The sequence below is a fragment of the Lampetra fluviatilis genome, chromosome 39 (genome assembly GCF_964198595.1).
Source record: "Lampetra fluviatilis chromosome 39, kcLamFluv1.1, whole genome shotgun sequence".
Taxonomy (NCBI): domain Eukaryota; kingdom Metazoa; phylum Chordata; class Hyperoartia; order Petromyzontiformes; family Petromyzontidae; genus Lampetra; species Lampetra fluviatilis.
Window position 1 is genome coordinate 1,558,600 of NC_136313.1, and position 22,109 is coordinate 1,580,708.

Below are 22,109 nucleotides of genomic sequence, written 5' to 3' on the forward strand. Positions count from 1 at the left end.
TAAATTGACAGCAGTCCCCGCGCGTCACCACCCCCGTGCTGGTGTTCCCTCAGGACGAGTGCCACAACCACGTGCGGGCACTGCACCTCAACGGCTCGCGCCTGCTGGCCTGCGGCACCGGCGCCTTCAGCCCTGTGTGCGCGCACTTTGTGAGTGAGAACCTCCGGCAGCGCAGTCTGCCCGCGTGCATGCGCGTGCCTACGTGGGCACACACACGCGCGAATAAATCGGTGTCCGTGATCGCTGTGTTGAGTAACCGCGTGTGGCTGCGGTGAGCAACGGCGTGTGGTTGCGTTGGGTAACCGGGGGACGGTGTTGCCACGTGCCCGTTGAATTTCCTCGCACCCAGGACCCGGAGAGCGGCCATGCGTTCGGCACGGAGAGCGGCAAAGACAAGTGTCCCTACGACCCGGCGCAGGCGTTCTCCTCCGTGCTCGTGGGTGAGAGCATCTGCTGTGCTTCCCTCCTCCCCCGACATCCGCCCCACTGCGCCGATTTAAACTCTAACCAGCCGCCCATTCCACTGCCCAGCCCCACCCCCGGCCGGTCTGCACCGTGCCCCGAGTCGTTTGCGCGCTGCTGCAGCTGCTGTCTCGCTCGTTCGTCACGCTGGGGGGGGGGACTTGACAGCCGATGGACACACCAATAATTCTAGACTGAGCCTCGCTCTTCCGTCGCCCTTATGCCACTGTCACTTAATGGAGTCACCATGCCCCGTGATTTATCGCCGATTAATGGTCATGCGTGTGGGGAGTGTTGGCGCAGTTATTAGCGCGCTGCGGTATGAACACAACGACCATAGTTCGCTTCCCATCTATAACTAACTGCATTGGTGAGTGACACGTGACCAATCCGTTACTCACCAGCATGGTGAAATAGTGTGTGGTGAAACGACCCCGGAGGCCCACCGCTAACTTGCACAATGCCGTTGGTTCGTGCAGATGAGGACCTCTACTCAGCGACCATGAGGGATTTCCTGGGGAGGAACCCAGGCATCTGCCGCAGCTCGGCTTCGCAAACCCTCGTCCGCACGGAAGACTCAGCCAAGTTTCTCAGAAGTACGCCGGCACCGCCTGTCCGTCTTTTGTAATCTCTTTTTTGTTGTTTTCCATGACTCGCTGGTACCATTGTTTCAAAAACTACAGGGCAGCGAAGTGCCGGCACCTCCGATCTTCATGCGGCAACGAATGCTGCGCCGTGTCTATGCCCGTTTATGCATCGCAACACGTTTGGGAAACATCAGGCCGGCAGTTGGCCCGCCTGTCTCGAATTAAATCAGCTCTGTAGAAGAGTATGGACGGTTATCTGTCAGGGCCAAACACGTTTGCAGATAGTTATCTTTTAAAAAAATATATTTCCCAAGTATTGGTGAACTCTTTGATCAATGTGACTGGTTTTTAATAGGTCACATGCCTCAAAGCAATTATTTCCATCCATCCCTTTGGGTTCATGCGATAATCTAAAAAAAAAAACCTGCCACACACCTCCGAGCCACTTCAGCTCCAGGCCTACAACCCCTGGCAAGCTCTGTTGGTCATCCACGTACATAACCAGACTCAAACCTGCTTGGCTTATGAGATTCGACGAGATCAGGTGTATTCAGGGTGGTTACATGCATCTCAGATAGGGCGATAAAATCAGCTCCTGTGTTACAGATCCCGCCTTCGTGGCCTCGGAGGTGGTGGAGCCCGGCGAGGGAGGGGGCGGCCGCCACGTGTACTTCTTCTTCACCGAGACGGCCATGGAGTACGACTACATCTTCCAGCCGCGGGTGGCGCGCATCGCTCGCGTTTGCACGGTGGGTCCCCCCCACCCAGCCACCCCACACCCTATTGGTTCCAGGTCCCAAACAAAACGTGAAACACTCGTTGACCCCTCTCTTCTCCTGCACATTAGATCTTGCAAGAGACCATTCATGTGGCGAATTGAATAATTTTGATAATTGTTTTTTTACCCTTTTATCTGGCAACAAAACGGACACCTTTTTTACAAAGAGTCATGTTTGCATAGACCACAATACCTGCAGTCGGAATGCAAACAAAAATCATCAACCAGGTAGGGTGTTAACTGTTATGTTATCCGACTCTGTTGTATTACATTACATTTATAACTATACTAGATTTGTGTTTCTATTTAATTTATACCTGATGACGATTGCTTGTGTTGCAATCGAAACTTCGTATGCTAGTATTTGATTTATTACTTTCTCTTTATACGTGACATTCCCGAAAGAACCAAAGAAGAATATATACATTGTCTCTTTGTTCGCCTTTTGGCGTTCTCTGGTCTGACACTGGTGAGGCTAGGCCCTAAAGAAGGCTGATGTCTCTGATGTGGTGTAGGCCAATCAGTATCAGAGCATGCTTGTTTGCATGTTCACCACAAGCCCCGGATGTCCCGCTGCCCGTGCGCAGGGGGACAGCGGCGGGCAGCGCGTGCTGCAGAAGAGGTGGACCTCCTTCGTGAAGCTGCGGCTCGAGTGCTCGGTGGCCGAGCTGCAGCTGCCGTTCAGCATCCTGCGCGACGTGTCCACCCTGCGTCCCGCGCGCTCCGGCGGGCACGGGGACAACAGCGACGGCGACATGCGCTTCTACGCCCTGCTCTCCTCGCAGTGGTGAGGCCCCGCCGTGACGACTAGTGCCCGGGTGATGTAAGAGTCCATCTTTACCTCGCTGATCTCGTCGAGGAGTGTAAACCATCGCGCGACACTCCGGTCATCCTCGCAGCGGCAGTGGCTTTTTGGCTGCTGGCCATCGAACAAAGACGGTCACCGCATCGCACGCTTTCAGATGCGCTTCTGCGGCCGTCTGGAATGCTCTTCGTTCCCATATTAGGAAACTACTGGAGCTATGCACTTTCAATCACCTAGATTTAAAGCTAATTTCTTTAGAACTGAGTTTTGTATTTAGTTTGTTGTCCATCCCCCACATCTCCAATTAGCGTGGTTGGCTACGTACAGTGCGAATGAAGTTCAACGTCGATACCGCCATCAAAAGCGGCCGAGTTGAGGGCAGTCGGACCTAGTCGCCAAGCCAGGCGAGGCACAGGGTCAGCCTTGATGGTAGGCATACCCCTTCCTGATGATATAAGTCAAAATGGGGAATATTAATTTGCCGTGTAGTGCAAATGTGTTATTGATTATACTTCAAAGAGCCACCTGCATTTGGAACTCCGCAAGCATTGCTTCGTACAAACACATTAACGGCTAGCCTCACTCCCAACTTTCCGTCATGTTGTGCGCTATTCCCATTGCGCTATTGGCACCACGTCTCGATAACCCATTACGATTTAATTGCAGAGCAGTGCAATTCCTCGTGCTAGAGGATATTCCATGCAAGCGGATATCGTAGTGCTACCTCTAGGATCCCTTCAGGTGGCCTCCGGTCTACACAATAGAAGGCAGGACTGTTCCCAATCTACTCTGCCATGTGAGACTCACATTCATCACATGGCAGTGAAACCAATATATACATTCTCAGAGCTGCAATTTGGCCAAATTAAGTAGGCAAGCAATTTTATGTTTTTTCAGGGTAGCCATTGGTGACCAGACTGACACCATCAACTCTGCGACCCTTGAAAATCCGGCTTAATTGCAGGAGGCAGCTTAGATTTGAACACAGGATCGCAGCAGTGCCGGCTCAGCACCTGACCAATTCTCCCAGCTTCGATTCCAGTGTCTCTCCCTGCGCTGCCCCTCGCCCCCCCCCCACTATCTCCTTGCATTTCCCAGCAGCCGTGTCTGTTTCCCTGCAGGGGAGACCTCCCGTACTCTGCCGTCTGCGAGTACACGCTGAGCGACGTGGAGGAGGCCTTCGCTCGGCCGCCTAAACGAGCGTTCACCATCGGGACGGCAGGCTCCAGCAGGACCGTCACTCTGAGCCCCGGCACGGTAAGCTCGCCGCCACCGCTGCAACGTTTTGTCGTTGAACCTGCCACCACCCGACACAGCCAACTAGTAAAAGATGTCACGTGAACAGAACGTGGCCAATTCGTCACTAGTACAGCACTAACCGGTGTGTTGGAGAGCCAAGCCGCAACATTTACAATCTGAGTACGACGTTTCGCCAGTAATTACAACTAGCTTCATCAGGCGACAGCCAGCTGTACTAGTGACGAATTGGCCACGTTCTGTTTACGTGACAACCCTTACTAGTTGGTTGTGTCGGGTGGTGGCGGGTTTTAACGACGCATTTATATATTTACGCGATCTAACCCAAAAACCCCTCTATTATGGATGATATTGGTCGCGAAAGCCTACTACGTGTTGAACATCAACGTTTTGTTTGTTTGAGTCGACGGTGACCGCGAGTCGAGCGTGACAATGACTACGGCGACTGCCGCTGCTAAACGGAGACCAGAGCCACGGCTGTGAGAAGGCGAAGTTCACGAGTCTGAACGAAGATGAATACCGAGATGACTGTGTGACATCGACTGCGGTGCGCCGAGAGAGACCGAGCATAGTAAACGGCTACAGACGTATATTAACACCATTCAATGAGTTCACCGATTGGCTGACTTGACAATACTGGGGGTAGAAGTTGCGTGACCCACACACCAACATTTAAACAACTAAGATGAAACTGCACGTTTGACAGCTTTCGTAGACTGCGCTAAGGGAATTATATTATATTTTTGTGCATGATGGTAGCAATACGCGAGCCACGAGAGGGCTTCAGGAGAGAGTAGTTTTCCTTTTCCTCCATTACAGGAGCGCATACCACAGTGGTTTACTTTCACGTAGTTTGGGTTTCGTAAATTATCCGTTCATAAAAGATGCGCGCATCGGCCTGTTGATGTTCTGATAGGTCGATAGTTCCACCAGTGTCTACGAGGAGGAATGTCAAAGCCAGGAGGTGCAACGTTTGCGCCTCGAATGACATGTTCCTTCTGGATTGTCCGCGTTCTTCCACAATTATTCGCGAGCGTTCTCCCGGATTCGGGCCGAGATTCTAGGACGGTGTCAGCGCGAACCCCGAAAGGGGGGAATCGGCACTCGAATTGCCAGCGAGGACCATGGCCGAGGTCTCGCTTGACGGGTGGGTGGTTGTCGTGGGTAAGAAAGCGCGCCAACTCCCTTGGTGCCCCCCCTCCCCGTCCCCCTCTCTCCGCACGACAGTGCATCACTCCCAAACTGAGGGCTCTCGGCATCGAGTCGTCCCAGGATCTCCCGGACGACTACCTGGCGTGGATGCAGGACCACCCGAGGCTGCAGGAGACGCTGCGGCCTCGCGAAGGCCTCCCGCTGCTGCTGAGCCGCAGCCACGCGTACACGAGGGTGGCGGTCGCCACGGCAACCGCGCTGGACAACCGCACGCACCTCGTGCTCTACCTGGGCACGAGTAAGTGCGCCGCCGGCATCGACGTCACGGTCATCGGCGGTGCTCTCGTCGGCAACATCACCGCCACCGTTACCAACACCGGCATCACTGCCGTCGTAGCGACCATCATCTGCAAAAATCCCCATGGATCATCACCACCTCCACAATTACTACCGTAACCATAGAGCATCGCCATGGATCACCACTACCATCACCAACACTAACACCACTGTCGTCGTCATCATCATCATCACCACCTCCACAATTACTACTGTAACCATAGAGCATCGCCATGGATCACCACTGCCATCACCATCACTAACACCACTGTCGTCGTCATCATCATCATCACCACCTCCACAATTACTACTGTAACCATAGAGCATCGCCATGGATCACCACTGCCATCACCATCGCTAACACCACTATCGTCGTCATCATCATCATCACCACCTCCACAATTACTACCGTAACCATAGAGCATCGCCATGGATCACCACTGCCATCACCATCACTAACACCACTGTCGTCGTCATCATCATCATCACCACCTCCACAATTACTACCGTAACCATAGAGCATCGCCATGGATCACCACTGCCATCACCATCACTAACACCACTGTCGTCGTCATCATCATCATCACTTCCATCACCAACACCATTAGCACATCACTATCACAGCTATCATCACTGTCATCGCTACCATCACCATCACCTCCTTCACTATCCCCAACATTACCATCACCGCCACCATCACCAACCCTGCCATCATCACCAACTCCACCATCCTCATCACGACCATCACTGCCACCGTCGCCGTGACCCCTCACCGTGCGCGTCTGTGTCGCTGTGCCAGGAAACGGGTCGTTACACAAGGCGGTGCGTGTGGACGGGAAGACTCGCATTGTCTCACAGACGCAGCTCTTCGCTCACAACGAATCCATCCTCAGCATCGTCGTGTCAGCCAGCACGGTACGGCCGTGGAACGAGGAGAGAACGGTCCAAGCTCATCGTCATCGTCACCGTCACGATCATCACGTTCTGTGTTGTCTTGCCGTGTGTACGCATGCATGCACATGCTAGCGGTGGTGCTGTGTGCTGTGTGTGCCTCTGTGTACAGGGCACGCTGTACGTGGCAGCCTTGTCATGGAAGGGCTGTGCCATGTTCTGTTCTGTGGTGTGTGTGTGTATCCTGGTGGTAGATCAATGTGTTGGGACTGCTGTGCATGCTGTGCGTACAGACCATGCTATACGTCGCATCCTTGTTGGGTACGGCTGTGCCGTGTGCGTGCTGTGTATCCTGGCGGGTGGGGGTGAACGTGTTGGTTCTGCTGTGCGCGCTGCGCCCCTGCTGTGCGTACAGGGCATGCTGTACGTGGCGGCCTCCTCGGGTGTGACCCAGCTGTCTCTGCACGGCTGTGCCATGCACGGGGGCTGTGAGCGCTGCCTCCTGGTCCGAGACCCCTTCTGCGCCTGGGACACATCGCGATCCCTCTGCACGGCCGTGCGAGCAGGGGACTCCCCACGGTGACCCCCCTGACCTCGGCCCAGTCCGGCACAACACCCACACGCACCCTTGACTCCTAATTTCATTGCATATCATTCCGTTCACTTTTCCCAAATTACATTTGCATGGGCTAAGCTGATATATCTCCCAGCGTATTACAATTCAATTCCGAGTACAAGCGCTTTCATACATTTAGTGAATTACGGTTTTTTTTAAATTAATACATTGATTAGTGATGTTATGGAAATAAGACATTTCCACATTCAGAACTATGTAGCCCTGCATTGCATCACCCAGCGTCAAATAACATTTTTAGAAAATGAAATTTCATATCTAGCTCTTGAGGTCACTTCGATCAGCGCCCTCTACCCACACACCCTTGGGACAGACCTGGGTGCCATGGTGGCGAGATGTTAACTACCTCGCCTGGTATACAGGAGGGCGTGGGTTCGATCCCGACCCCTATATATTTGGAGTTTGCACGTCTCTCCCCATGGTCGCGTGGATTTTTGTCTGGGTCCGCCGGTTTTTCCATCCACATTTAGAATCAAGGCGCGTTTAGAGTAATTGGCTGCAATACATTTCCACGTGATAAGCCATCTTCGTTGAGCTATCATTTGTGGCCAAGGTTGCTTCAGAAAAATATCTATATAGCTCAGTGGGCCTTACCTGGTAAAATTGAAAATAGTTTTTAACCTTGTATCTTCCCTGAAAAGGGTGTTCATTTCACACCAATCAAACTGAAATGTTTATATCTCAAATATGGAATGTCGCCATCTTAAGTGACAATCCAAATGTCACGTCATGTTTTGTGTGCAGTCGTTGGTGATGGGGCTGAATAATATTAAGCACATATTACGAATGCCTCATGTATCTGTATGATGAACATGTGCCACTGTGCATAAGATTCGAAATTTAAATGTTTATTTTTCTATTATTTCCATCCAAGGCTTTCCATCAGATTCTTCGGCTTCCTCCCACATAGCTGAAACAAAGGCAAGCGATGTAACCAGTATTGGCCAAACGTCGCATTGCTAAAAAAAATCACCTTCAAATGACTCAATTGGGATTACAGCAGCAGCATCGCCCCCATACAGCTAAAACCTTTGGCAGGACCCTCCTGTAAATTATTATTTGAGACTCAGTGAAGCTCTACTGGGCGAACGAGCACAATCATAATAATGAGTATTGAATCAGATTCTTTATTTAGACTGCATGCGATGTGAAGCTATTTTTCACAGATGTTCAGTCGGGGCAGGTCAGCACTGTGGAGTGAATTACTGGGGTTAACTCCTCGGATGAGTCTCCTCTTACGCCGTCACTGCCGGTCCCTTGTGATGACTGCACACACACCGATTCATTCGGTCAGACGCCGCCAAAGAGCTTATCCATGTCATTTTGATGAACTCGTCTTGGTTTCCGCGTTCACAGAGAGCTGCTTCAGAATCTCACGATGATGGAAAGTGACGTCGGTCTCAAGTGTGGCAGGAGAGGAGGTACGCACGTCCACACCAGTCGTAGTTCCAGTGTCACAGAATGTATGTATGTTGTTTGTATGTTGTTTGTATGTTGTTTGTATGTATGTGTAGCCAACTGCGCTAATCGGAGGTGCAGGGGAAGGACAACAAACTAAACACAAAAAAGCAGTTCTGAAGAAATGAGTTTTCAATCTAGGTTTAAAAGTACATGGCTTCCTAATAGTGGAAGGAAGAGCGTTCCAGACGGCCGCGGAAGTGCATCTGAAAGCACGCTATGCGGTGTTCATCTTTGCTCAATAGCTTGGCAAAAGCCGCTGCGAGGATGACCGGAGTTTGCGTGATGGTGTATGCTTCTTGACAGGATCAGGAAGTTAATGCTGTGGAAGTTTGAGTAGATAGGCCAGATAAATTAACAGCAGTACCTTTGTTTACAATCATCACCATCGTCATCATCATCATCATCATTTACAGCTCTAGTCAATCCACTGTTGGATTAGGGCCTTTCCAGAGCATCAGGATTTTCGGAGTTTTAACCATACTTCACCACACTGGACAGTACAGGATGGTGAACGTGCTCCATTCGTTATAATTGTTATAAAGAACAAAATTAGAAAGTTGTGAGTTCGAATCTGGTGGCAGGCGACTCAGCCAACCATTCCAATGCAGTTAATGAACATTACGTGGGAAGTCAACGGTGGTTGTTCCCGTGGACAGACTGGCTCCCGCCATAGTAATGGGGACATCGCGCCACTGGCTCTGGAAGGGCCACCAGCAGACAGAACGCCTGATAAACCGCAGGGCTACCGGCCGAGCTGACATTCATTATCAAGACACTCGACACGCTCACCGCTCGCGTTGCCCGATAACGCGAAATGTTCAGGGCGCCGATGTTCCAGTGGCCCGGAACATTGGGCTGGAGCGGTGGAGTGGTGGCACGGTGGTTAAGCTGGTCAGCAATGGTTCGCGGCACTGCGCTCTGAAGCCTGCGACCAGACTCTTGATTCCCGGTCACGGCTAACATCTGTGGCGAGTGCGAACCGCTGGCCGTGCTGCTTTTAGGTTCTAAACTAAACTCTTTTTTTTTATTTTACCAGGTAAGGCCCCACCGAGCTATGAAGCTCTGTTTCAGAAGTGACCTGGCTACCACAAATGATGGCTCAACGAAGTGGCTCATCATCATCGTGTGGAAATTTAGAGCAGTCAAATACTCTAAACGTGTGACGTCTCTAAATGTGGAAAGGATCACGGGGAGAGAGACACGCAAACCCCAAATATACAGCAGCAGGCGTCAGGGTTGGGATCGAACCCACGACCTCCTGCCTACCAGGCGAGGTAGTCAACATCTCCTAGCCACCGTGTTGATGATGATGAGAGAGACACGCAAACTCCAAATATACAGCAGCAGGCGTCAGGGTCGGGATCGAACCCACGACCTCCTGCCTACCAGGCGAGGTAGTCAACATCTCCTAGCCACCGTGTTGATGATGATGAGAGAGAGACGCAAACTCCAAATATACAGCAGCAGGCGTCAGGGTCGGGATCGAACCCACGACCTCCTGCATACCAGGCAAGGTAGTTAACATCTCCTAGCCACCGTGATGATGATGATAAGAGAGAGACGCATACTCCAAATATACAGCAGCAGGCGTCAGGGTCGGGATCGAACCCACGACCTCCTGCCTACCAGGCGAGGTAGTCAACATCTCCTAGCCACCGTGTTGATGATGATGAGAGAGACACGCAAACTCCAAATATACAGCAGCAGGCGTCAGGGTCGGGATCGAACCCACGACCTCCTGCCTGCCAGGCGAGGTAGTCAACATCTCCGAGCCACCGTGTTGATGATGATGAGAGAGACACGCAAACTCCAAATATACAGCAGCAGGCGTCAGGGTCGGGATCGAACCCATGACCTCCTGCATACCAGGCGAGGTAGTTAACATCTCCTAGCCACCGCGGCACGGCGCCAGCACCTCCCCCCCCCCCGGTCACCGTCGTGGTTCCCGTTTTACAGGCGTTGCAGCTGCTGTCTCGCACGCTCGTCCGTTACGCTTGCGAGAGAAAGTGACAGCCGGCTGGGAAGCGAGCAGTAATTCCAAACAACTTCGCCCTCCCCCACACACGGCTGTCCCTCAATGCCCCAGCGGAGTCTCCATGCCATGCGACTTCATGGTGATTCACAGGGAGAGGCGGCACAGTGGTTATGGAGCGCTAGTTTGAACCCCCCGACCTAAGGTTGATTCCCGGACGCAGGCAAACACCGGTGGCGAGCGATGTCTAAACGGGTCCCAGGGGCAACCCCGCCTTCACCAAGGCACACCGGCCCTTGCGGAGAAGTACGGTCGAACAACTGTCGAGAACGACAGGTTGCAGTGAGGCCTTCAACCAGCAGCACTTTGACTGCTGTGATGCTGTGACGGTTCCACCTGAAGACGGAGGCTTGTGTTGCCTACGAAACGTCGTGATTTTTATTTTATTTTTATTTTACTTTTATTAATTTTAAATTTTTACCTACGTGACTTTACCGAAAAAACCCAAGAATATGAATACAGCAGCACATTGACAAAGGGGCTATACATTTAATAAAATGTGGTGACCTTTAAAAAAAAATAATCTGATATAAGCACCACCGCCAAGTCTCTCCCTCAATCTCTCGGTCGGCCCAGTACCGATCGGCATACTTGCTGCGTGCAGTGCAGAGACGTATCCAGCATCAATTCCATCACAATCACTGGTGCCATCACCACCAGGAGCCATCTGCAGCATTTTCACCAGCGCCATGATCACAATCGTGGGTGCCGTCACCAGCCTCACCCCCCCCACCCCCCTCTTTATATAATCATATTTATATTATAATTTTATTATTCATATTATTATTTGATTATTATGGTATCTGAATTAGTATAATTATTTATATTGTTTGTATTATTTTCTCATCCAGGTTATTTATTGTATATTATTTACATCATTAGATTATTTATACTACTATTTTGTTATCCTACTACCAATATTATTATTGTATCATTATATTATTTGCTATTGTTGAAGGGTAATATTATTCATATTTTATTTTACTGCTATAAATGTCCACATGATGAGCCACTTCGTTGAGCTTTCATTTGTGACCAGGTCGCTTTTGAAAAAAGAGTTAATACCTCAGTGCGCTTTTCCTGGTCAGATAAAAAGTTCGTTTCGTTTTATTTGTGCATTTTTTAAAAAGTAATTTGTTTACCTTTCCTAAACGTTGCACTCCTATCGTGTTTTTCTATTGTTTGCTGTTATAACGTTCTGACCCGCACCAATTGGACATCTGTATAGCTCATCGGATTCCTCCAGCCGAGACAAACATTCCGACTTCCTCCCCAGTGCCGAAGATGGGCCGGAGCATGGTGGCCTCAGGAGCAAGCGGCGACGTCGCGAACGCCGCCGCCGACGACGACGACGACGACGGCCGCCGGCAGCCGCTGTCGAAGCGGCCCGCGTCGGGCCCGCTGCTGATCGCGCTGGGCGCGCTGGTGGCCGTGTCGCTGTGCGTGTTGGCGCTGCTCGCCTGCTGGTGCTGCCTGCGCCCCGGCGGCATGGCGCGCCGCCTGGGCAAGGGCGTGAGCCACGAGCCGCTGGACCAGCAGCCGCGCGGCAAGGGCGAGGGCGCGGCGACGAACGGGCACGCCGGCGTCATCGCCGCCGCCGCCACCGGCGACTCCTCCGCGTCCTCCTCCGAGCGCGCCGCGAACGGCGCCACCGTCGTGGAGAGCGCCAACGGCGTGACGCGCGTCGCTCCGCTGGCGGGGGAGGAGGAGCTCCTCTAGACGTCGTCGTCGCTCAGAGTTTTTTTTTTAAATCTCCGAAGGTTTTTATTTATTTATTCCCCCCTCTTCTCCGCTTGGGAGAGTGGCAGACCTTCTTCGCGGACGGGTGACAACGGCAGTGAATTGCACCGCCGAGCCCGTCGCGGCGTTAAAGGTAAAAGTGTGGCCCTGCGATTTGATGTCTCACGTGTCCCCCCCCCTATCCCCCCCCTCCCCCCGACTGGTGGAAGTGCCTCCTCACACTCTCTGAAGGAGCTCTGAGAAAGCGCCTCCAGGGGACCCTTCGTCTGCTAGTCCACACTGGCCCAACGTCTCCTGGAGGAGCAGGAGACGTGAGTGCACACACTTCATACCCCACCGCACGCGGCCTGCCGGGCGACTCACTGCCGGGTGCCCATTCATACCGGCGAGTGGACAGAGACGGTGGCAGAAAGGGGGCAGGGAGGAAGGGTCGGGTTGATGAAGTTGCCTCGTTGCTTCAACTGGCGCGCCGTGAGATGCCGAGTGCGGTGCCCGGAGCGTGACACCGCAGCAGCAGCAGCAGCAGCATGGAAGGGTCTGCGTGACATTGGGCTGCGGCTCGAGGCACCGCGAATGGAGGGAAGATGTGTGGATTATAACAACTTGGGAGGAAAGTGCTCAGGGAAAGTGTTCGATTTTTTTGTTTTCACCACCAATCAGCCGGTGTGGTTGACCCGATGCCTTCACTTTCAAGAAAATGCTTCAGGTCTGTGCGTGCGCATCACTGTCCCCCCCCCCCCCAAAACCCAATGACTTGAAAATCCGTCGAGGACGGATAACGAAGAGGATCACCCACGTGACATCGACGACGATGGCGACGATGACGACGATGATTTTCACCACAAGTCCCAACATGGTCCGTCCCTCTTAGCGCACCGCACGATGCTCCCCTGCGCTCCACATGCCGGCATCGATGCCGACCACTTTGTGATCTATCGCCAAGTCCACATCTACCGGACACGCGTTCTGCACCAGCAGCGCTAGCAGGCAGCACATTCCGCACCAGGGCCCCGCGTCCTGCAGCGCTTCCTACTGCCCAGACATCAAATCAAAACCTAAAAACTTCGCTTGTCACTGATGTCGGTGCATCTTCAAGGCTACGTTGCTCGCCGAACCTGCAGCGCAGCGCAGACGAGCAAGCACCCATCGGGACGCCCCGTGCGGGAAGGCACCGACGTCTGGTCACCGTGCCGCTGCCGGATCCTTGAGCCGGGCCGAGGGGTGCGCGCACGTCTTGATAGTCTTGCGGCAGCCGCCCCTCCCTTGGGCCTGGTGGCTCCTGCTGCTGCACCGTTTGGCCCTGCTCTGTCCGTCCGGAGCTGTCTCCATTTCTCTCCAGCCATCTCCTTCTGGACGCTGCTCGCTTACTGCCTTTTTCTCCTGCTGTCACCTGCTGTTACCTGCTGTTCACTCTTATCTGCTGTGCCCTGCTTGTCCCGCCATATCCTTTTGCCCTTTGCTGTTCCGTTCCCGACCTGCTGCACCCTTGCCATCACGTCATTGACTGCACTGCTGTACCATGCTGCACCCCTGCCATCCCGTCATTAACTGCACTGCTGTACCATGCTGCACCCTGCCATCCCGTCATTAACTGCACTGCTGTACCATGCTGCACCCTGCCATCCCGTCATTAACTGCACTGCTGTACCATGCTGCACCCTGCCATCCCGTCATTAACTGCACTGCTGTGCCATGCTGCACCCTGCCATCCCGTCATTAACTGCACTGCTGTGCCATGCTGCACCCTGCCATCCCGTCATTAACTGCACTGCTGTGCCATGCTGCACCCTGCCATCCCGTCATTAACTGCACTGCTGTGCCATGCTGCACCCTGCTATCCCGTCATTAACTGCACTGCTGTACCATGCTGCACCCTGCCATCCCGTCATTAACTGCACTGCTGTGCCATGCTGCACCCTGCCATCCCGTCATTAACTGCACTGCTGTGCCATGCTGCACCCTGCCATCCCGTCATTAACTGCACTGCTGTGCCATGCTGCACCCTGCCATCCCGTCATTAACTGCACTGCTGTACCATGCTGCACCCTGCCATCCCGTCATTAACTGCACTGCTGTGCCATGCTGCACCCTGCCATCCCGTCATTAACTGCACTGCTGTACCATGCTGCACCCTGCCATCCCGTCATTAACTGCACTGCTGTGCCATGCTGCACCCTGCCATCCCGTCATTAACTGCACTGCTGTGCCATGCTGCACCCTGCCATCCCGTCATTAACTGCACTGCTGTACCATGCTGCACCCTGCCATCCCGTCATTAACTGCACTGCTGTGCCATGCTGCACCCTGCCATCCCGTCATTAACTGCACTGCTGTGCCATGCTGCACCCTGCCATCCCGTCATTAACTGCACTGCTGTGCCATGCTGCACCCTGCCATCCCGTCATTAACTGCACTGCTGTACCATGCTGCACCCTGCCATCCCGTCATTAACTGCACTGCTGTGCCATGCTGCACCCTGCCATCCCGTCATTAACTGCACTGCTGTGCCATGCTGCACCCCTGTCATCCCTCGCTGTCTCCAACTCTCTCCTGCTGTCCTTTGCTGTAACCTGCACTAATCCCTGCCGTCCCTGGCTTCCTGGTGCTGCACTGCTGTTCGCCCCTTGCTGTTCCCTCTTGGGCCCCATGTAAACAGGGTATTCCTGGCCACCCAGTACGGCGCTGTCTCATCTGTCATTGATGCTTCTGTCTGATATTCTTGAGCCGGGGTGTATGTTTTGCACCACTTGGCGGGGGTGGTGGGGTATTTATCTCGCGACATGTCACGTAATGTATTTCGATGTTCGTTTAACTGTATTTATTTATAATTCGTTCAAAACGTTTCATTTCGGTGCCTTAGTTTGGGCTTCCCCCCACTTCTCCGAGCCCCCTTTTTGGGACCACCTCTCCGCACATTCACCGCCGGTCGGCGGGGGTCGCCACGGCGAAGTGACCATCCGGCGATCGAAGCCGACCGCCGCGCGTCCCCCGGACACCGCGCGGCGAGAGACCAAACAAAGACACTTTGGGTAGCGGCGAAGTCGCCGAATGATTCGGTCGCGGCCGGCGGCGCGCCACCACGACCTCGCAGACTTCTGCGAGCGCTCGCGCGCGCCTGCGGAGTGTTGATCGTGAACCTCGACTGTGAACGATGCCGCCACCCGTAACTGTGACGCTCCCGCGAAAGTTTTCTCGCTCGCTCCCGACGAGCTTCCCCGTCGCGACGTTTCGCTCCACGCGTCGGGATCTCCTTCAGGAGAGATTCAGTTCCCGAAGAAGCCCCCGGCACGTGGAGCGAAACGTCGGGCTTTAGGCCGAAGCGTTCGCGCGGTCACGAGCGGAACAGCGCATCGGAGAGCGACGCAGCCGCCGCCTGACAGAAGCCTCCCAATCGTTCGTGCACGAGTTGCAGATCCGCGCCGGCGATGTGCAGATGCTGCAGGCTCGAGCCCTTCGCCGTGGCTTTCCCCGCGTGGGGGAGGAATCGGCTGGGCGGCTAAGTCACTCGAAGAGATTCACCTGGAGTCGGTGTCCTTTCGCTGAACCCGGGAGGCGATCGCACGCCGTGACGGGGTCAGGGGTCGGGGCAGCCCACGGGCGCGCTTTTGGCACCAAGCCGGCGACGTTTCGCTCCGCCGCCTTTGTTGACGAACCCCAAAATTCGTCTTTGTCTCTTGAAACTGAGCTCCGGAAAACGAATAGTCGCGAGGTGTCATTTCAACTCGACTGGCTACGCAATGCCAATGACGTCACGGCACCGCTAATGAATTATATCTCTGTGACAGCGGGCAATGCAGTTTAGTCATAATAACACGTCCCATAATCACACTTCCCATAATAACACTACCCATAATAACACTTCCCACACAGATAATTCTGGGGGGTGGAGGGGGAATTCTAAAGCTGTGATGTCACGCCTGGCCTTGGGGGAGTGGGCACAATTATCAAGGCCAACTCGGTCACACGGACGAGAGGAGGAGGAGGCACCAGATATTTGTGAACATGGGGGAACTTTGTCGCTGTTTACACAATTTTTACACACGCGTCATACGGCATGCGAATATAACGAGCTTCACACGTCGGATCTCGCGGCAAGTTATTATGAATCGCGAGTTATTTTTATGGAGCTACGGCCACGTAATTAGCCCAATTATTTGTGGTGTAACCTTCAACCGCTGGACACAGCGAAAACAAATATAAAAAAATTGTCGCGCTGCGTACAAAGCGTCTCAACCACCGCAACTCTCACTATCAAATGTAGCAGCGATGGAATGTGCAACGTTTAGCCTTGGAACTGCGTCAAGCCATCCTCAGCAAGTGAGAGTCACTGCGTCACCTGGCCTGGCTTTTTAAATAAGTGATCATGACCTCACGGGAATAACCCCGATTTCAACTGGATATGAACCATTACAAATGAATTAAATCAAATTTCATCCTAATTTATCCAGACCGACGATTAACATTATACGCATTTTTGCTCATTATAACTACTCACGAATATACTGTACTCGTAGCCTGTAGCAGAGTTTAGCTATATTGGTCGGTGCAGATTGGTGAAGGAGGCGATCATACAAGCGGGAGCATAGACATAGAGTGCAACCAAGGAATTGGCTGCGTCGCCCCCTTGCTGTTCACCACGCCACCTCGCCCGTTGTTTGCGCACGGCGGTCACCTCCGTACGAGCAGTCCCCAGCCTCGAGCCCTGCTTAGCTTGCGAGATCCGATGGGGCCGGGGCACATTCCGGGCGATTCGGGTCACGTGGTAGGGGTCGGCACTCTGTGTGCCTCCATGCGGACCGCTTCGTGACGCCGTGCGACTCACGCACGCGCACGCACGCGCACACGCACGCACGCGCACAAGCACGCACACGCACGCACACGCACGCACACGCACGCACGCACGCGCGCGCACACGCACGCACACGCACGCACACGCACGCACGCGCGCGCGCGCGCACACGCACGCGCACAAGCACGCACACGCACGCACGCGCACACGCACGCACACGCACGGACGAGCATTGCGGCTCTTGGGTGATTGAGTACTGCACCGAATTCGAAGGAAAAAAACGGTCTCTCCTTGTTATGTTGGTTGTCGAGCCCCACCGGTCTTAGGTCACGTGGGGACTCGAGATTGAGGGAGGGGGGGGAAGGAAGTCCACGCCTGAACAGGGGTGCAAAATGGTACGAATAGTCGAGAATTGGCATCGGCTTCGCGTGTCCGTCTGTTGTGTTGGGCCACGTTTCGCGGTTGGTCACGTACGGTGTGAAAGAAGTTCACCATACATACAACATACATACAACATACAAACATGCAACATACACACGCTCATTGGTTGCATTTCCTGGCCTGTGCACCGAGCTCTCAAGAGGTCGGTGCGGATTGGCCCCACTCGCCAACTTCCACTGCATGATACAGAAATGAAAACGTGTCACCGTGTCTATGCATGCTTGCCCACCGTGTGTAACGCAAGTCAGGCCGCATTCCCCGATGTCACGCCGCTCATTCGATGATGTACATACTCGATGGGAGTTGTGTGTTGGTCGACCGCAAGCTACAAGGACGTTTGCGGTGCACTCCGACTGCAGAGGACATCGTGAAAGCTGGACTTGTTTTTCGTATGTAAAAAAAGGTTATCGTTCAGCGTCATGAATTAATTTGCTGCCTTTTTTGTTCTCAAATCCAACGACCTCGAGTACCGTGGAGCGAGAAGCCCGTTACGCGCGAGCGCTCGCTCGTGGGCGCGTGTCGTGGTGTCCTCTTGTGGCTCAGACACGGAATGGAAGTGGGGTTGGTGTGGTTTTTGCGTGCGGTTGTGCTGGTGGTGGTAGTGTTGCCGGTTGTGCGCTGTCGTATGTGGTTGTGAAAGTAGATCTCCTGGTTGTTGTTGCTGTTGTTCATCTGCATTAAACATTCACGACGTTTGGAGTCGGCTCAAGGTTGCGTTTCCCACCTCCTCCCGAGTCACAGGAAGCTTGCGCCTAACAGCTTCACTATCCACGACGAAGGTTATTTAGGGTTAGATCGCGGACGTATAAATGTGTCGTTAACCCACCGCCACCACCACCGCGTGACACAGACAATTGGTTCCAATTAGTTCCGACTTCCCCACACCGGTGTGTTGGAAAGTAAATGATTGGCACGTTTTGCTTACGTGACAAATCTTACTAATTGGCTGCGTCGGGTGGTGGCGGGTGTTACGACGCATTTATATATTTACGCGATCTTGACCGTGAATAATATTGCCACGTGTGAAACAGCTTCCTTATCCAGCAGCACGATGGGCGTGGGCCACCCGATGGGGCAAATGAGACGGGGCGATGCCCATGCACCAATTTCCAGCCACCCCACCAGCTCCACTTGCAGTTACGCCGCCTTCGCCCTTGATATCCACGCCACATGTCCTACTTTAGAAAAGCCAACGAACTTGACATTTTGGGTTGACTCCCCCCCCGGGTCAGAAGTCACACGCGCAGGCGCAGAACACATCGCTGGATTGACAACAGATGCGAGCATTGGCCACAGAACGAGAGAGGAAGTCGGCGACCCAGACACAGAAGGCTGCCAACTCACACGCACAGAGGCAACAAAGATCCACCCTAGAGCCATCGTCAGACTTGGGGCAAGTGGTTCAGCAAGCACCGATTAAGGGATGGCACAGCGGGGCAACACCACGCATTTGTCTCCCCAGTGCTGATATTTTACACACCACACCAGGTACTCATTTAAGGCTGAGTCGACCTAGGGGAGGCCCAGGACCGGTTCAGATATTCGTCACCGATGTTGTTGGAACAGAGGACACACTATCCAGATATACTCACGAACCTGTGGCCACAGAACAATGTACGTTGAACTTCTTTCGCACCGTACGTAGCCAACGGTGCTAATCGGAGTTGCGAGGGAAGGACAACAACTCCTCTGTATGGACAACGCGCACAACCCAAGTGGCGTACGAGACACGAAGCGGGGGGACAAGGCCGTGGGGAGGCAGGCAAGGGGGCAGCGCGCAAGGTACAGGAGCTCCCTCTCGAGGCACGGCCGCTTATGTGCAGCGAGCTGGGCTCGGAGACGCCCCGGGGACGAGTGGGAGAGGCGGGTGTCGTAGGGAAGAGGCTGCGGCCTCCCCACGCCACTCTGGCAGCCCCTGTTGCTCGGGACATGCGCACCCCACGATCAACACATTTTTTTTTAAACCAGGTAAGATCTACTTGAGCCGTACAACTCTTAAATTTCGATTTGAAGCTTTCGTGACTGCAGGGATTCATCTTCTTGGTTCTTTCGGTAAAGTCACGTAGAAGGAAAATAATAAAATAATAAAAAAAACACATAAAAAATATAAATGTAATTATTTTATTATGCTTTATTTTCATTATTTTATTATTTTCCTTCTACGTGACTTTACCGAAAGAACCAAAAAGACGTATAACTCTTTTTGAGAAGCGAACCCTGGCCACAAATGACAGCTCGACGAAGTGGGCTTATCATCACGTGGACATTTCTAGCAGCCAAATTCTGTGAAACGCACGTTGATTCTATCCACACGACCAGCAGCAGGGTCAGGATCGAACCCACAACCTCCTGTATACCAGGCGAAGTAGTTAACATCTTAGCCACCAAGACACCGCGACCCTCTCATAGATCACCGCACCTCATGCTAACATCTATTGCTTTTCTCGGCACCCCCGTCTCCAGTTCCTCTCGGATGGGGGGGGGGAGCAGTAGAGCAGTTGTGTGGGGGGAGCACCGTAGCAGCCATCTACCACGAAAGGAGAGAGAACGTTTGGCGGTTTTGGGCTGTATGGCATTTCGATGAGTTTTCGGGCTGTGACCGCGTGTTGTTCGCGACGTCGTCCGACGTTTCACTCCACGGGCGCGACGGAATAACGCATCTGCCAAAAATGCAATTGTTCAGGAAGGAGCTCGCTCCCGGCACCACACGGCGAAACGTCGGACACGGGGCCGAGCGAGACACGGCGCTACCCAAAGTCGCCAATTGAGAGCGCGTGCCTCACTGGTTGAGCGCGAGTCTCCACAATCTGTGGTGCTGTGGACAAATTCAGTGGAGAATCAGATCAGCGGAATTGCGGTCTTACCGTCGGCTATCATCGACGGAGTTTTTCGGACGGCACAGAGAACAGATGTGGGCTTCCTTCAGGAGCTGCATCTGCAAGGATCCTTGGAGCTGTTGGCCATTACGTGGCCAATCAATTACGCACGCATCGTACACATATTATTTTGGTAAGTGATGGCGTACTTCCAAGAGAACAGCCAAACTTACCACTTCATAATCATCATTAGCCATTGCCAATCCACTGCTGGACGAGGGCCTCCTCAAGCTATTGCCATCGCTTAGGGGCCTGGGTTTGTAACGAAAGTCCCACCGCACGCGTTGCAAATTGCAAAAAAAAGCACTCGCATCGTACGGTCTGGTATATTTTTGTTGTTTACAAATGATCCACCAACGCCCGCAACGGATTACTGCATTCGAAAACATAACACTTTTTTACTCATGGCACACCACGGGGGAGGGGAAAAGCAGCCAAGGATTGAATGTGTGGAAAGGGAACGGAAAGGGGAAGTGAGATAAGGGCAGACTGAGCAGCAGAAGTCTTCACGATAAAGAGGGCGCCCCCACTCGAGATGAGCAGCAACGAAGAGAGATGTTGCCGAGGGGGAGAAGGAACGACCGCGGCCACGATGTTGGGGATGAGAGCGTGACGATGGGACGGGAGGGAAGAGAGGGAGACAGAGAAGGAAGGAGCGAGCAGGAATCGAGCAGCGCTGAGCAGCGTCTGCAGAGGGGGGGGGTGGGGGAGGGTGGCAGCCACATGAGTCACGTGAGAGGCGTACGCACGCTGAACAAAGACTTGGGGCGCGTGGGTAGCATTTAGGATAATCCAGCAGCATCCCGCCTTGTGCGATGATATGCGGTGGCAATCGTACGACTTCTTATTCCTACTCGCGCGACGTAGTTCTGTTGACTCAATCGCGTTATATCCAAAAACACCAATCGGCATTGTAGGAGAACAGACTGAGTATGATTGTTTTAGTTGCGATCGAAATCCCCATGAAATTCCTTCATTATTAAGATTCCCCCTCCAACTTTTTGATTCTGTGTCTACCGTGCAGCAGGGTTCCACCTTGCTCTCTCAACGAAATCTGTAAATGATGAGGATATACATCAGGGACAGCGTCATGGTGCAGGTTGTAAAACCGTACGTTTCAAACCGCACTCAATACCGGAGTGTGAAAGAGCATCTGAATGGGACCCAGAGAGTTGCCCAGAGTAGAAGTAATACAAAAGGTTGCACGTGGAATGAGACAACCGGACGATAATGCAGGCGGTGGTGAGAAGGAAACTGGCACTACTTGGACACATTGTACATGTAGGATGGACAACAACAGGAGCATTTAACAGCGTGTTGTTGTTGTTGTTGTTCGGGAAAATGGAAGGAACTGGAAAGAGAGGAAGACCTCACAGAGAATGGCTTGACGACGAGATCGTAAGTGGTTAGTGCCAGAAAGACGTGGCCACTACTTGAGCAATGTTGGCACAAGACAGAGAGAAAAGTGGAAACAAAATTACGGAATGTGCAGTGGACACCTTCAGGCTATCTGCCCATATCATGATGATGATGATGAAAGAGCACACAGCCTTTGTGCATTATGTAAAAACCATCAGCAGTTCCTCGATATTTGCACTGTGCGCCTTTTGTCTTTGGTCACCACAACATCATATTAAAGCAAATGTGACCGACTGACGCCAGTCGTTGCCTTTCACTGCATCACCGCTGCAGTCAGTCGGTCACAGTGGCTCGAATCTATTTTTAAAGGACCACAATGCACTTCTTCAGGAAGTGCTGCCGGTTCTTGCACAACGCACAGGCGCTGGGTGCGTTTTACACATTTCTGTTGTTTGAATCTTTCCATTTGTGATTGTACCAAAGTCCACGTTGCTGCTTTCATGCTCCAA

General features: G+C 53.0%; 1 protein-coding gene across 2 annotated transcripts in view; it reads left to right on the plus strand.

Moving 5' to 3' along the window:
- Positions 1–13,851, plus strand: part of LOC144945838 (semaphorin-4D-like) — a 31,835-nt gene extending 17,984 nt beyond the window's left edge. For both annotated transcript variants that reach the window (XM_078874398.1, XM_078874397.1), the window contains 11 exons: positions 54–149; positions 350–440; positions 942–1,058; positions 1,656–1,798; positions 2,415–2,614; positions 3,754–3,889; positions 5,117–5,339; positions 6,177–6,292; positions 6,684–6,847; positions 8,259–8,323; positions 11,672–13,851. In XM_078874398.1, the coding sequence (XP_078730524.1) occupies positions 54–149; positions 350–440; positions 942–1,058; positions 1,656–1,798; positions 2,415–2,614; positions 3,754–3,889; positions 5,117–5,339; positions 6,177–6,292; positions 6,684–6,847; positions 8,259–8,323; positions 11,672–12,114 (1,794 nt within the window). In that variant the 3' untranslated portion in view covers positions 12,115–13,851. The remainder of the gene's footprint in view (positions 1–53; positions 150–349; positions 441–941; positions 1,059–1,655; positions 1,799–2,414; positions 2,615–3,753; positions 3,890–5,116; positions 5,340–6,176; positions 6,293–6,683; positions 6,848–8,258; positions 8,324–11,671) is intronic.
- The last annotated feature ends 8,258 nt before the right edge of the window (positions 13,852–22,109 follow it).